Genomic DNA, 16,134 nt, shown 5'->3' on the forward strand with positions numbered 1-16,134 from the left:
ACTGGAGCTGCCACATATCACACTCTCAAAACATTCTCATGTAGTTGCAAAGACATATAAACAGTGCTCAAAGGTTTTAAATCTCAGACCAAACTGCGGGACGAACCCAAGTGTTTAGATGTCTGTGTCTACTACTATTTATTATTTCTATAGCGCTGAAAGGCATACGCAGCGCTGTATATTTTAACATACAATAGACAGTCCCTTCTCAAAAGAGCTTACAATCTAATTTAGACAGGACTAAACTAAACTTTAAATTTGTATACCGCATCATCTCCATAAAGATAGAGCTCAGCACGGTTTACAGGTAAATTCAATAAATGAGGGAAGGACATAAGAAATTAGAGGTTATGAAGAGGATAGCTAGCTTTACTATTTAAATAGATAGCTTTACGTTTTGGAGATTTTCAGATGCTTTTGGAAAAATTGGAATGAGCCTAGGTTCAGCAGCGGGGCAGGGAGGTTATTCCAAATCTTAGTGAATTTGAAGAAAAGGGATTTCCCTAATTTACCTGTATACATGACGCCTTTTAACGAGGGGAAAGATAGTTTGAGTTTGTGGGCGGATCTGGTAGTGTCAGGTCTCGAAGAATTCCAGGATAGTGGAATTAGGGAAGGAAGAATGCCATGTAGGATCTTGAATATTAGGCAGGTACATTTAAAGTGAATCCTAGAAATCACCAGAAGCCAGTGAAGTTTTGGCAGAAGCGGGGAAACATGGTCAACAGGACATTTCAGGGTTGGGGAGGTTATAGTGGGTATAGGTATCTGACAGCAGCAGAGTTGGCAAATGAATCAATTATCTGGTAAAGTAGAAAACATAATCTTTTCCACTTCTTTAAGTACTTTGGGTGCTGCCTCATAAAACCCATAACGGATGCCTCTGACCCGAATTTCTAAATGTGAATAGTCCGTCTATTAAATCAACATCACTCTCACTTGCAGACCATTATTTGTGAAACTGCCATATTCATATATGGGATTTTAAGAGCACTCACAGCTCATCTCAAGTAACAGAGAAAAATAAAGACCATAAAGACTATCTTGTGTATATTATCCTTGCCAACAATTACCTATTCACCTCCTTTAGCGATCCAATGTACTTTAACCAAGCTTGCTTGAACTCAGATACATTTTTCGTCTCTACCACCCTCGGGTCTACCCTTGGGTGGTAGAGACGAAACTTCTTCTCACTGCTGCATCACCACATCCAACATGCACACAGCTATGACGAGACTTTCCGCACTCTCTGCGACTATGCCAATTCGTGCGCACGACTTTGTTCTTACCTGCGCGCTGTACACCTGAAACTGAAAGGTTTCAAACAACAGCCACCTGTTCGGCACTGCTTGCACTCGCAGAACCGAAGCTATCGGAAATCCCGCCCACTCCTCCTACAAAGGTTTTTCATTGGTCAAAATCAGTCCCTCAGCTCCCTCTGATTGGTAAAATAGGACCCGCCCTCAATACAGCAACATTGCAAGTTCCGGGACTCCATGACAAAAAACAAAGTTCCTGGAGCATGGGCGAGGGGGAATAATTTAAGTATAGGACCAAATGTAGCCAATCGCCGCAGACTTATACTCTATGGAAGTAACTGGATGAGCTCGTACTTTCCGCCATCTTTGATTAGGGCAACAAAATCCGAAGTTTTTGATAAGTCAAACGGCAAGACAAATAACATTTCACTTACTTCAGTTCCCTTATCAAACATGGCTGCCAGATCCGCTTCCTCTTTACGTGAGTCTACGTGGTGCATCTGTCTTTGCTGTTAGGCGTCAGCGTTGATCCCTCTCTGCATACTCTTGTTGGGAGGACGCGCTGAAAGTTTGCGATTATACTTTTATTAACTACAAAAGAAAGTAGATATATATATATTTTTTTTTTTATTATTTGGGGTGGGGGTGTCTGATCTATAGGAGGAGTCGAAATAGTACTGCAGTTTGTTCTTTTACTTTGCACTGAACGATACTCTTTTTGGCCTTTGCGGAGTCCCTGCTGTCCCGCAGTAATGCGGCGGGGAAGGGAAAGGGAGGTCGAAAGCGCGGAGGAGCTTCTCTCTCCTGGCGTGCCAGGGAAAAGCAGCGAGGCGGAAGCGCCTCGAAGGTGTTACCAGCAGCTGCCTGTTTATGTAGTAGAAGATCACAATGAGGTAAACATGGAACCAAAGCTTTGTATTGCCTTCTCCGCCGCGGAGCTGGACTGTATAAATTATGTTCTCTTCCATTTTCGGTGTGCTGGAGGGACTACATCAGTCCCATCCGAAACATAGAAACATGATGGCAGATAAAGGCCAAATGGCCCATCTAGTCTGCCCATCTGCAGTAACCATTATCTCTTCCACTCTCTCTGAGAGATCCCACTTACCTATCCCACCCTTCTTGAATTCAGACATAGTCTTTATCTCCACCACCTCTCCCGGGAGACTCTTCCACGCATCTGCCACCCTTTCTGTAAAAAAGTACAGTACTCCCCCGATTTCCTGCACTCGCCGGCGCTCCGGCTGCTCTCTCCTGCCTCTTCAGCTGTCCTCTCCTTGGCGGTTTGCAGTCGGAAAATACTGTGAATGACCGGAACCACTGACCGCAAAACACCAGGGAAACACTGTATTTCTTTAGACACGGGGGAAGCCACTGCTTGCCCTGGATCGGTAGCATGGAATATTGCTACTCCATGGGTTTTGGTTTGGCCACCGTGAGAACAGACTACTGGGCTTGATGGACCATTGGTCTAACCCAGTAAGGCTATTCTTATGTACTCTGGAGCTTACATATAATATAACCTCTTAACTTCATCCTACACCCTCTTATTCCAGAGCTTCCTTTCAAATGAAAGAGACTCAACACATGCACATTTACTCCATGTAGGTATTTAAACGTCTCTCAAGAAAAAATGTAGAGTAACAAAATAAACACCCATACTCAAAAATATATATTACTTGCAAGAGATGGGCTGTGGTTGTAGGTAGATTTATGGGTATAACAAATGATTACTATATAAACAAATCACGTGTATACTGGTTGCAAGGGTAAACCATAAACTCCTGTAATCTTTGCCAACTTATACAAAATTAGAGACCAGGGCTTTATGAACGAGTTTTATTATAGATATAATAATATAATTCATAAGCCAGCAGTAAATAATAACTAATTATTGTTCACAAAATATCCGAATACATATATGAAACTCAGTTCATAATTATCACACAATACTTGCTAAGTAAATGAGTAGATATAACTTATTCTTACACACTAAATAATTCCTTATAAAATAAGTCCTGATTAGCAGCAATCTATTACAGTTTCCATAGCAAAGCAGCAGATGAATCCAGACTAGTGGGTATAGCTCACATCGACCAGCAGGTGGAGATAGAGAACTGATTAACAGTTGGCCTTAAAGCCTGGTGTTCTTTCTGTTGATTCAGTTTTGCTCTATCTCCCAGCAGGGACTGAGCTAGCCCACTAGCTCTTGGATTCTAGCTGCTACCGGAGATTTTGGTGTTCGGTTGGACTGCCTCTGTTGAGACTCAGTCTCTTCAGTAGGACAGGGGTGCCTGGCTGATTGGTGCCGGCTTTAGGAGTTACACCTGGGCCCTCCCAGGTCCCTGCTCCACCCTCCCCTCCGTGTGATTGAGGGGTTCTTGGTCCTGCAGGGGTCTGCTGTCTCCATTCCAGTAAAAAAAAAAAAAAAAAAAAGCAGTCGACTTCCTGTCTAGTGCTGGGCTTTACAGACGTTGTATTTTGCCTTCAGTACACTTACCAGCTGTATCCTGGCGTCTGAGAGCGCGGGACCAAAGTGGTGAGTGTTTTCCCTGCCTCGGGGCTTGAGTAGTGCGTTCCCGACTGTAGGGGTGGTTGGGGGCGGAGTCGGGAGTCGGCGGCGTTTGCCGCGTGTAAAAAAAAAAAAAAAAAAAAAAACAGCCGCGCTGAAAACGCGGCATGGCAACGGAGGCCGGTCAGAGGTGTTCGCGCTGTGGAGCGCGCAGGACACCGTCGGGCCTTTGCTCGGCCGAGTGTGAGCTGGCTCTGGCTGAAGGGGCTTTGTTGCAGGCATGTGAAATAGCGATTTCCCGGGTCGCAGAGGCACGGGACACTTCCCCGGCTCGCAAAGGTGAGTCAGAGCGGCGAGGCTCTTCCGGAGCAGGGGGAAGTTCAGCGGCGGTGGGGGAGGCGGGAGCAATGGCGGAAGTCGCGGCCCCGCTCCCCGGCCCGGAGCAGGGCGTTTCGGCGGCCCTTCAGTGGGGTTCTTTTTCGCCGGAATTTGTAATGTTGATGCACAGGGCATTTTTGTTACAGGGGGCGCAGTCCGCCCCGCCGGTGCCAGTGATCACGGTATCCCTTCCGGTGCCCTCAACGTCGGCGGTGGTGCCTGAGGAGACAGGCAAACCTGCTGAGGGCACGGTGGGGTCGCCAGCAAGGGCGCTGAGCGCAAAGAAGCGCAGGCTCGTGGCCGTGGAGGCAGAGGATACTCTGCCTAGATCCCCTTTGTCTCTTCCAGACTCGTTGGAGGAGGGGGAGGTCCTGGATTGGGATGCAGGGGATCCCCCGGGTCAAGAAGGGGATGACCCGGCCGCGCTTAGGTTATTTCATAGGGAAGAATTGTCTTCCTTGATATCAAAGGCTTTACAGGGGCTGAATATTTCTCAGGCTGATACGGTCGTAGCAGGTAATCCCCTGATGGCGGGCACACGGAGACCTCCGAAGTCTTTTCCGGTGCATGAAGCCATGCAGGAGCTGATCTCGGCGCAATGGGATACGCCGGAAGCCAGTTTAAGGGTGGCAAAGGCCATGCGGCTTTTGTATCCGGTTGACCCGGCTGAACTGGATAAGTTTAGATTGCCCCGGGTGGATGCTTTGGTGGCCGCGGTAACCAAACGGACTACCTTACCGGTGGAGGGGGGAGTGACGTTGAAGGATGCGCAGGATAGGAAGATTGAATCTTCCTTAAAGATGTCCTTTGAGGTCGCGGCACTGACTTTACAGGCCGCCATATGCAGTTCTTATGCGGCACGAGCTTGTCTGCAGTGGTCGCAAGTGGTGTCAGATAATTTAACGGAGTCTGGTGGTCCTGTCCATGCGGAGCTGGCAGATTTGGAGTCCGGCTTGGCTTATTTGGCAGACTCCTTATATGATATTGTTAGGGCGTCGGCGAAGCAGATGTCTCTTTCAGTGGTATCGCGCAGATCCCTATGGCTACGGCATTGGGCGGCCGATGCTGCTTCCAAGCTTCGGCTGGTACGGCTCCCGTTTAAAGGAGGTTTCTTGTTTGGAGATGAGTTGGATAAACTGGTGAAAGATTTTGGGGATACCAAAACTCAGCGTTTACCGGAGGATAGGGCTAGGCCCCCGGTTAGACCCTCAGCAGCGAGACCGCGCTTCAGGGATGCGCGGAGATCCAGGTCTGGTAAGCCTTTCTTCAGATCGGCTGCTGCTGCGTCCTCTGCTTCGAAACCACGGTTTCAGCAGAGGGGGTCCTTTCGTACGACGAGACCCTCGTCGGGGCAGTCCACACGTACCCCAGCCTCTCGCACTCCACAATGACGGGGGCGTGGCTCCCTCCGCCTTTCCCTTAGGGGGCCGGCTTTCGGAGTTCCGGGCGGAGTGGGCCACGATCACGTCAGATCAGTGGGTGTTGGACATTGTCCAAGAAGGGTACAAGTTAGAGTTCGCCTCGCCCGTCGTAGATTCTTTCTTGGTGTCCCCGTGCAATGGGGCGGCCAAGGGAGCCGCGGTCCGGTTGACTCTGCAGGGGCTGCTCGAGCTAGGGGCAGTGGTGCCGGTGCCCCCGGAAGAGGTGGGCACCGGTATATATTCCCTTTACTTCATTGTGCCAAAGAAGGGGGGGTCCTTCAGGCCGGTGCTGGATCTCAAAAGAGTCAAAGATTTCTCAGTATTCGCCATTTCCGGATGGAGACAGTGCGCTCGGTTATTGCGGCTGTGCGACCGGGAGAGTTCCTCACGTCCCTCGACCTCAAGGAGGCATACCTCCACATTCCAATCTGGCCTCCGCATCAGCGGTATCTGCGGTTTGCGATTCTGGGCCAGCATTATCAGTTTCGGGCAATGCCCTTTGGATTGGCAACGGCACCCCGCACCTTTTCCAAGGTCATGGTGGTGGTAGCCGCCTTCCTCCGCAGGGAAGGGATTCGGGTACACCCTTACCTAGACGACTGGTTAATCCGCGCCTCGTCCAGACAGGAGAGTGCGGCGGTTACTCAGCGAGTGATTTCTCTCCTACAGTCGTTGGGGTGGATTGTCAACTTTCCCAAAAGTTTTCTGTCCCCTTCGCAGTCGTTGGTGCATCTGGGGGTGCAGTTCGACACGGCTCTGGGGAAGGTGTTTCTACCCCGAGACCGGGGGGAGAAATTACAGGCTCAAATTCGCCTTCTTCTCGGGACGGCCAGACCGCGAGCGTGGGATTATGTACAGGTGCTGGGTTCCATGGTGGCGACTCTGGAGGTAGTCCCCTGGGCGCGGCACCACATGAGGCCCTTGCAACAGTCTCTGCTCTCCCGCTGGTCTCCAGCTTCTCTGAACTACAATGTGCGTCTCCCATGGAGTCGTCGAGCAGCTCACAGCATGCAGTGGTGGCTCCACGAGTTGCATCTGTGGAAGGGCATGCCGTTGGCCACGCCGGACTGGATGGTGGTCACCACGGATGCCAGTCTGCAGGGTTGGGGGGCCCAATGCCTGCAGGCGTCAGTGCAGGGGAGGTGGTCCGTCCAGGAGGCCCAGTGGCCCATCAATTTGTTGGAGTTAAAGGCGGTCAGGCTGGCGCTGCTAGCTTTTCAGTCACTACTTCAGGACAAGCCGACCAGAGTCTTTTCGGACAATGTCACGGCGGTCGCCTATGTCAATCGCCAAGGGGGCACCCGGAGTCCGCAGTTAGCAGAAGAGGCAAGAAAGTTGTTTCGATGGGCGGAGAGGCATGTGCCGCTTCTGTCGGCGGCTTTCATTGCAGGTCACGAAAACGTGCAAGCGGACTTTCTCAGCAGAAATCTTCTGGATCCGGGAGAGTGGGAGTTGTCTCCTCGAGCGTTCAGCCAGCTAGTCCGTCGGTGGGGCTTGCCGGAGATGGATCTGATGGCCTCGTCCCGCAATGCGAAGGTGCCTCGGTTCTTCAGCAGACGCAAGACAGAGGGTTCGGAAGGGGTAGACGCGTTAGCTCTCCCATGGCCTCCGAATTCCCTTCTGTATGTATTCCCGCCGTGGCCCATGATAGGGCGAGTGTTACAGCGCATCTCTCGCTTTCGCGGCAGAGTCATCCTGGTGGCTCCGGATTGGCCACGTCGGCCGTGGTACGCAGATCTGATTCAGCTTGCGGTAGGCGAGCGGGTGACGTTCCAGGTAACGCCGGACTTACTGTCTCAGGGGCCCATATGGATAGAAGATCCGGCCCGCTTTGGTCTTACGGCCTGGCTATTGAGCGGTCGAGGCTAAAAAAGAAGGGCTATTCAGAGAGGGTGATCGCCACTCTGCTTAAAGCCAAGAAACTTTCAACGTCAGCCTCCTATGCGAGAGTCTGGAAGATTTTTGAGGCATGGTGCGGTCACCAGGGAGTGGCGCCCTTTAAGGCTTCTCTGCCGGCTATTCTTGCTTTCCTGCAGGAAGGCGTGGAGAAAGGGTTAGCCTACAACTCTTTAAAGGTTCAGGTGGCGGCCATTGCCTGTTACAGGGGCCGGGTGGATCGCTCGGCTCTCGCGTCGCAGCCGGACGTGGTCCGTTTCCTCAAGGGGGTGAACCATATCCGCCCGCCGGTAAAGCGTATTTGTCCAGCGTGGGATCTGAAACTCGTCCTTGGGAAGTTGCAGGGGGCACCTTTTGAGCCCCTATCAGCGGCCACGTTGAAAGATGTCACACTGAAAACAGTTTTTTTGGTGGCCATGGCTTCAGCAAGGAGAGTCTCGGAGTTGCAAGCGCTTTCGTGCAGGGAACCCTTTTTGCGTTTCTCGGAGACTGGGGTGACGGTGCGTACGGTGCCGTCCTTCCTGCCTAAGGTTGTTTCGTCCTTTCATGTGAACCAGAGTCTGTTTCTGCCATCCTTCAGGAAGGAGGATTGGGGGAAGCGTTTTTTGTCGGTACGGCTTCTGGATGTCCGCCGTATGCTTCTCCATTATTTGGAGGTGACGAATGCTTTTCGCCGGTCGGACCATCTCTTTGTCGCGTTCGCGGGTAAAAACAAAGGGATGGCGGCGTCTAAAGCGTCCATTGCGCGTTGGGTCAAGGAAGCTATTGCTTCGGCTTATGTGTTATCAGGGAAGAAGGTTCCGGAGCACCTGCAGGCTCATTCCACTCGGGCTTTAGCTACATCTTGGGCGGAGTCCGGGGGGATGTCATTAGAGGAGATTTGCCGGGCGGCCACTTGGTCGTCAGGGAATACTTTTTCAAAGCATTATCGGTTAGATGTAGCAGCCCGTTCAGAGGCGAGTTTTGGCGCGGCAGTGCTGGCAGAGGCGGCATTGGCGTCCCACCCAGTTTGAGTTTGCTTTGCTACATCCCACTAGTCTGGATTCATCTGCTGCTTTGCTATGGAAGGTAAAATTATGGTCATACCTGTTAATTTTCTTTCCTTTAGAAGCAGCAGATGAATCCAGAGCCCCTCCCCATGGGCACGGACTGTGTGTAGGGTATTTAGGTCATTAGGTTAGCCGGGGCTATGGTTGGTAAGTGTATGATTTCATGACTGAAAAAAAAAAAAAAAAAAAAAAAAAACGCAAGATACAGAAAACGAGAAAATATCAATGGGATTCAAATGAGAAGGGCACGTTTGTTACTGGAATGGAGTTTGTGGCTGCTCATTCTCCTTCGGGATGCTTGGGCAAAGTGCATAACTGAATCAACAGAAAGAACACCAGGCTTTAAGGCCAACTGTTAATCAGTTCTCTATCTCCACCTGCTGGTCGATGTGAGCTATACCCACTAGTCTGGATTCATCTGCTGCTTCTAAAGGAAAGAAAATTAACAGGTATGACCATAATTTTACCTTATCACCAAGAGTAATTAACATCTCCTTTCCTGAAAAGCAATCAGAGATCTAACTAGCCCAGCTGATAAGGAAAATATGATTCCTTGCTCACCATTCTTCCGGTCAAGCCTCTGGGAGATGGAATCAGTCCTTTTCCTTGGCGTAGCATGATGTAGAATTTCTTCCGGTCAGTAAGAGTCCGTTATTTACTGAAGTGAGCTGTAAAGTCTGTCAGCAATAGTTCCTTAGGTGATATGAAAACCAGGTATGTATAAAAGTCCTGTTTATTCACTCTCGGGAAGAGAGCCAATCACAAGAGGTAACTTATCAGGTCTTAATTATTAGAAGGTGTGCGCAGAGAACCCTATGCTAAGATCCAAGCTCCCTTACACCTCAGCACAGACTAGCAATTAATTAGACACCTTCTCCTTAGTTTTTCATCAGATGACCTCTCAGGACCAATCCAAAAAGAGAACCTGAATCAATAGCCTTTCTGTGTAAAGTCTCGTACAGGCCTTGGGAGAGAGGTGCCTTCTTAGCATAGAAGCTGATGACTCCCCAAGTTCACACGGGCTGAGCATGTAGGCATAGTCAGATGTCCTTGACTGGAGAAACACATAGTTCTGGTGAACATACCCAGAATGCATCTGGCAGGCAGCAAAGATGATTTCTTCTTTTTCTCTTCTTGCATGGTTCATGCTGGAAAGATTTCTTGCAGACAGTGGTTCATGTTGGAAAAATTGTTCAGGCTTTATGACGTCAGGGAGAGGCCTAACCTTCAGGTGTGTGAGGAAGGAACCACCCCTACATGGTCCCTCGATAATCATTTGATACAGAAAGGTGGAGAAAAAGCCTCAAATTGCATAAATGCTCAACAATCAATAATGATTCAAAGCTGCATAAATTCTTTTCATTGGCAAAAAACTCCACCACCACCAAAATGTAATTTAAACATCTCTATCATATCTCCCCTCTCCCGCCTTTCCTCCAAAGTATACATATTGAGATCTTTAAGTCTGTCCCCATACACCTTATGATGAAGACCACACACCATTTTAGTAGCCTTCCTCTGGACCGATTCCATCCATTTTATATCTTTTTGAAGGTGCAGCCTCCAGAATTGTACCAATATTCTAAATGAGGTGCATCAGAGTCTTTCTCCTACTGGCCATACCTCTTCCTATGCACCCTAGTATCTTTCTAGCTTTCGTCGTCACCTTTTCAAACTGTTTGGCCACCTTAAGATTATCACATACAATTGCATCCAAGTCCCGCTCTTCTGTTGTGCACGTAAGTTCTTCACCTCCTAAACTATTCTGTTCCTTTGGGTTTTTGCAGTCCAAATGCATAACTTTGCATTTCTTAGCATTAAATTTTAGCTGTCAAATTTCAGACCATTCTTCAAGCTTCGCTAGGTCTGTTTTCATGTTATTCACATCATCTGGGGTGTCTACTCTAGTGCAGATTTTAGTATAATCCACAAAGAAGCAAATCTTACCTGACAGCCCTTCGGCAATATCACTTATAAAAATATTAAAAAGAACAGGCCCTAGAACAGAACCTTGAGGCACACCACTAGTAACATCCCTTTCCTCAGAGCGATTTCCATTAACCACTACCCTCTGTCATCTTCAACTCAACCAGTTCTTGACCCAGCCCGTCACCTTGGAGCCAATCCCAAGGGCACTCGGTTTATTTATTAGACTTGTATATGGAAAATTGTCAAAGGCTTTGCTAAAATCTGAATACAGAGAAATAAACAAAAAAAAAATTACTGCAGAGATGATGTACTTGATGACAAGTCTTTATTGGAATAAATCTCCTTTATGTAGATGTGGTGCATAATCTCTGCAGTATTTTTTGTTTGTTTTTTTCTTTCTTTCTTTCTCTGGACACCGAAATCTACTGTAGTTACATTGGAGTTTTTTTGTTACTCTGTAAAATCTAAATACACCACATCTAGCGCACTCCCTCTACCCAATTCTCTGGCCACCCAGTCACTGAAATGAATCAGATCGGTCTGAGAAGACCTACCTCTAGTGAATTCATGTTGTCTCTGGTCCTGTAATCCCGGATTTCAGAAACTTCACTATTTTCTGTTTTAAAGTTATTTCCATTAATTTGCTCCCCACAGAAGTCAGACTTACTGGCCTGTAATTCCCAGTTTCTTCCTTACTTTCACTTTTGTGTAGAGGGACCACATCCACCCTTCTCCAGCCCTCCAGTACCACTCCCAACTCTAGAAAAGCATTGAAAAGGTCAGTCAGCGGAGCCACCAGAACTTCCATAAGTTCCTTTAGCACCCTCTGATGTACACCATCCGGCCCCATTGCTTTGTCTACCTTTAATTTAACTAGCTCCTTACAAACACAACCCTCTAAAAATCGATCAGGGTCCTTAATCCCTATTCGCATTTGTCTTCTGCGGTCCTGCTGCTGGTGCTTCAGCCATGAACACAGAATGGAAATATTTGTTAAGCAATTCAGCTTTTTCTTTATCACCTTCTACATATTTCTCTCCTTCACTTTTGAGTCTCACAATGCCACATTTGCACTTCTTCCTATCACTGCTATATCTAAAAAAAAGTCATATCTCCCCGTTGTACCGTGTCAGCTATTTTTTTCTTCCATTTGTATCTTTGCTCTCCTGACTACTCAACCAACCTCTCTTAACTTTTTCAGATATTTTTGCCTGTCTTCCTCTTTCTGCGATCTTTTGTAGTTTATGAAAGCTAACCTCTTATTCCTTAGCTTCTGTGCTACTACTTTTGAGAACCAAAGCGGCCTTCTTTTTCTCTTCCTTTTACTTACTTTCCTCAGAAAAAGGTTTGTCGCCCTTAAAATAATTCCTTTCAGTTTTGCCCACTGCATTTCTACTCTTTCCAGATAACAATTCCTTGACGTAATCCCCATCCGAACACATTTAGTTTTTTTTAACTCTAGAACTTTTACGTTTGAATAAGCCCTCTCTATATTTGTCTTATTATTAAACCGTACCATGCAGTGATCACTGGATGCCAGATGATCAACCAATCTAACATCAGAAACACTTTCCCCGTATATAAGCACTAAGGGCCTCTTTTACTAAACCGCGCCAGTGGTTTTAGCATGGGGAGCCGTGCTGTTCTCGACACTCATAGAGTTCTTATAAGCGTCGGGAGGAGCACAGGCCATTCAGCGTGGCTCCCTGCGCTAAAACCGCTAGCGCGGTTTAGTAGAAGAGGGGATAAGTCCAGTATGAACCCATCCCATGTGGGTTCCATTAACAACTGCTGGAACAGTCCTTGTGGAGAAACAAATATGTGAGAGGAAAGGTTCAGGTGTAAACTTTTTGATAGCAAAGCTGTTTGTAAGCATGAGGGAAAATCATGCTGGGCCACACCAAAAAAGTTATCTGTTTCTTAAAGCTCATATTCGGGAATAAGTAAAGGCTCTCCCAAGCCTAGCTGGACCTTTCCTTTGATCGATAATGGTGATGTGATGCAATTACATTACAGTTTAATTATTAAAATATATAAGATGTTGTAACAGGTTTCCCCTTCAAATCACACCAACACAGAGGTTAAACATTTAAATATTTGTATTCATTTGTTGCAACTTTAAAAAAACAACATTTGTGGATGAAAGAAAACTAAATAGGTATGTGCAATAATTGTTATCAGATGTTGTTTAAACCAGGTAAATTAAATTTAAATATAAAGGAATAGTGAAGCTAATTTACCATTCATGTGTGATCAGATTTACATTGATGACACCATTATAGTTAGTGATTAATATTCAAACCTCAAACAAACATGTCATGTCTTTCAACTTAATACCAATTTGTTCCAGGATATCTAGAACCACAGGTAAGAGTTTGACTAGGTGGCTCTTTAAAACCAGAGAGTGTTTCTCAGTCCCAAAGTTCAATAAAATGCAAAAAGTGTCTTACACAGTGAAGGGATTAAAATTCTCTATTTCCCAGTATTTAATATTTCCTTTTAGTAACAGGAATCACAAAAATCCAGTTTAAATTCTGAAATACACTTAAAAAGTTCTTATGAATTTTCCTTTGAATTATAAATCAAGAATTTAATTTAGAAATCTTGATAAATCATGAAAATCAGCAGGTATCGGATAAGATCTTGACCCACAACTCACACAGACTCAGCCGTATCCTCCTTCACAGCCTTATTTCACACCTCAGCTCAACATCCCATAAGCAGGTTTAATTTGCAACATTCTGTATTATAGCCGATTGCTGCTCTCCAATTAAGTGCTTTTGAATATTGCCCAAAAGCGTTTAATAAAATCTGAAATGCCTACATTTCAGAAGCATGTCTATTGCTTATTGCAGGTAAAATGTGCACAGAATGTTAGTTTCTGTATGAGAAAACAATTGAGATATTTTAATGTTAACCAGGGTCTCAATTACAGCTGGTGAATTGGGTTGAATTGTGATTTATGATTAGTAGAACTGTTTTTCTCACGTTTTGCTGTTCTTTTGGTTCTAGGTTCTGCCATTTATCTATCGTGCCATTGGTTCGAAACATCTGCCCATCAGAAACATCAGCTTTGTTCATTTTGATTCCCACCCAGACCTTCTTATTCCTGTCAATATGCCTGCGGACACAGTCTTTGACAAAGAATCTCTGTTTAGGTAACCCTTAACCTGGGGCCTAATGCCAGCTTAGAATTTAATGTTCTTACTCCATGCCATTAATGGGTCATTTGTTAAGAATTTTACTTCAGTGGGCTCAACAGCAGGTAGCTTGCACTAATCATTAACAAATTACCAGTTTGGTGATGCTTGTGGCTTTACATCGGATGGATAAGCCATCTTTATGCTCATTTTAATTAGTTTTTGTACTATTTATTGTTTCAATTGGTTCTTATATAATTGATTCTTCTATTTATTTGTATTGACTCATTATTTATGCTTTTATTCATGTTAAGTGTAATTTAGATTCTTTTACTGGTATTTATAGCACCATCAATGTTGGTTCTGTGATTTCTCTACATTATGCTGTACATGCTGTTTTTAACTTTGGACGGAGAAACATGGCCATGTCAAGCATCAGTTTTTAATCCTTGGGATATGTAGTAGTAAAGATTATTGTTATTGTTTTTATTCAAAAACAAAGAAAAGACTGCAGGGTGGAATGTACAAGGTACAGGAATCTTTATTAAAAGTCTATGCAAAATTGTGATACATAAAAATGGCTCTCATATACCTGGAGTATGGACCCAACAAGGTCCATGTTTCGGAGAAACACTCCTTCAGGGGTCCGGGATATCCAATGTATCACATTTAGAGAGTCATGCGAAGAACAACGTTGTAGTGTAAAATAATTAAAATTTATAAATCGAAAGCAAGAAGTTCTTCTTCCGGGCTGTCACACTGTGTGGGTGCTGCATGTATATGAGAGTCATTTTTATGGATAACGATTCCTGTACCTTGTACATTCCACTCTGCAGTCCTTTCTTTGTTTTTGGTGTTCACCTTTTACTGCAGACCCGTTGGATTTTTCTTTGTTTTGTTTTGTGTTTTATTCTCCACATTGGATCTAGTTTGTCTTGCTGTTTTCTCACTGGAAGACTCCATGCCAGTCAGGTTTCCAGGCGACTATGCCTGAAGAGTAGTTCATTGAAACAGAGGCAGTGCATGGAAATCTATTTCATAAATTTTCATTGTGGATGCCTTGAAAACTTGACCAACTGGGGATCCTCCCGGACAGTCAAGGGAATAATTGTTACAGATTATTTTTTAAAACAGGATTTGATTTACCATAATATCTGCCATTATTTACTATGGGGGCCTTTTACTAAAGACTAGCTGTTTTGCTATCTGCCACAGGACCCATTTTATTCCTATAGGCCCTCCAGCAGATAAAATGTGTGCTAATCTTTAGTAAAGGACACCCTATTTTACTATAAATCTGAAATGAATTTCACCCCAGTACTCTTCATTGTTGCAAGAAAAGCTAGTTGCAGGTAGCCCACCAGCCATTAAATAAAAAATATATTTCACCCCACTAGACCTTTTCACCACAAGGGAAAACACTACCTACCAAGTAAGCCCTTAAAACACTATAATGCTTTTCTATAACTATGTACTACTTGCACACTCTAATCATAACTTAAACTGGAAATAAGAATAGTTTTTAATTTCTTGTGAAATGTCAACAATTTCACCCCCCCCCCCCCTTTACCAAACTGTAGTACGGTTTGTAGCGTGGGCTGCGGCAGTAACGGCTCTGACGTTCATAGGAATTCTATGAGCATGGGAGCTATGGCCGGTGCTACTGTTTTGCAAAAGTGGGGGTAAACTCCTTAGATCATTAGGAAATCCAGTTTGTAAAATTGGTTCAAGATAATGTTAACTTGTATTCAATGAAACGTAAGGGACTGTTTACTAATGCCTGACAATAATTCACTTTCTAGTGCAATGTGTCGAGTGGTCCTGAACACTAGGGTCTTGTATCTGAACCAACAAGTTGTTTGCAGAAAGCTGTCAGTCATGTTTTCCAACAACTCTTTCCCAGGGAGCTGTTCCTGCCACCTCAATTTGTTTTCTGCGAGCAAGTTGCTCAGAAATGTTTTTGATCTGACGACGCAGATTTGGTCCAGGAGGTTCAGTCTGTCTCAGACTGGGAGGATAGCGAGTCTGATTCCATGCCACTTTTCTCCCAGGATGAAGTCTCCCTGGCAGTCTTCTTCCATGCAGGAGGACAGCGATCGTGGTGGCGACACTGGATCAGGGAGAAAGCACCACGATGTGCCAGTTGTTCAGGGCCTCTGCACTTTCGAGCTTTATTTCCACCTCGCTGCAAGAGTTAAAGCTCGAAACCCCATCAGCTTCTTCTCAGTGCTCAGTTATGAGCAGTTCTGTGGCTCCGACCATGTTTTTTCCCTCATATCCAAACATCACCAAGCTGGTTACTGATCACTGGGAGTCGCCAAAGGGATTCTTTAGAGTGGCTAGAACTATGAAAAGCTGTACATGATGGCGCAAGATTTCCAGCAGCTGTTTGTTAAGCCGAAAGTAGATTCAATGAACCTCTAAAGGATCCTCAGGACCACAATATGGACTTGCTCCTCAAGCGTTAATTTGAAGCTTTGGCTCTAGGAATTACGGACGCGTCTGTCATACTTGCCTGTCTCTGGCTTCTGACTCAATAGATGGAGAAGA

General features: G+C 45.7%; 2 protein-coding genes across 2 annotated transcripts in view; one reads left to right on the forward strand and one right to left on the reverse strand.

Moving 5' to 3' along the window:
- Positions 1-1,408, reverse strand: part of DROSHA (drosha ribonuclease III) — a 318,886-nt gene extending 317,478 nt beyond the window's left edge. Inside the window, exon 1 of the mRNA XM_033934987.1 lies at positions 1,290-1,408. The gene's annotated coding sequence lies outside the window, so the exon portion shown is untranslated. The remainder of the gene's footprint in view (positions 1-1,289) is intronic.
- Positions 1,409-1,743: 335 nt separating this feature from the next.
- The window catches only part of C2H5orf22 (chromosome 2 C5orf22 homolog), a 74,620-nt gene continuing 60,229 nt past the window's right edge, over positions 1,744-16,134 (forward strand). Inside the window, exons 1-2 of the mRNA XM_033934988.1 lie at positions 1,744-2,152; positions 13,457-13,602. Coding sequence (XP_033790879.1) covers positions 2,012-2,152; positions 13,457-13,602 — 287 coding nt within the window. The 5' untranslated portion in view covers positions 1,744-2,011. The remainder of the gene's footprint in view (positions 2,153-13,456; positions 13,603-16,134) is intronic.

The sequence above is a fragment of the Geotrypetes seraphini genome, chromosome 2 (genome assembly GCF_902459505.1).
Source record: "Geotrypetes seraphini chromosome 2, aGeoSer1.1, whole genome shotgun sequence".
NCBI classification, from domain to species: Eukaryota; Metazoa; Chordata; class Amphibia; order Gymnophiona; family Dermophiidae; genus Geotrypetes; species Geotrypetes seraphini.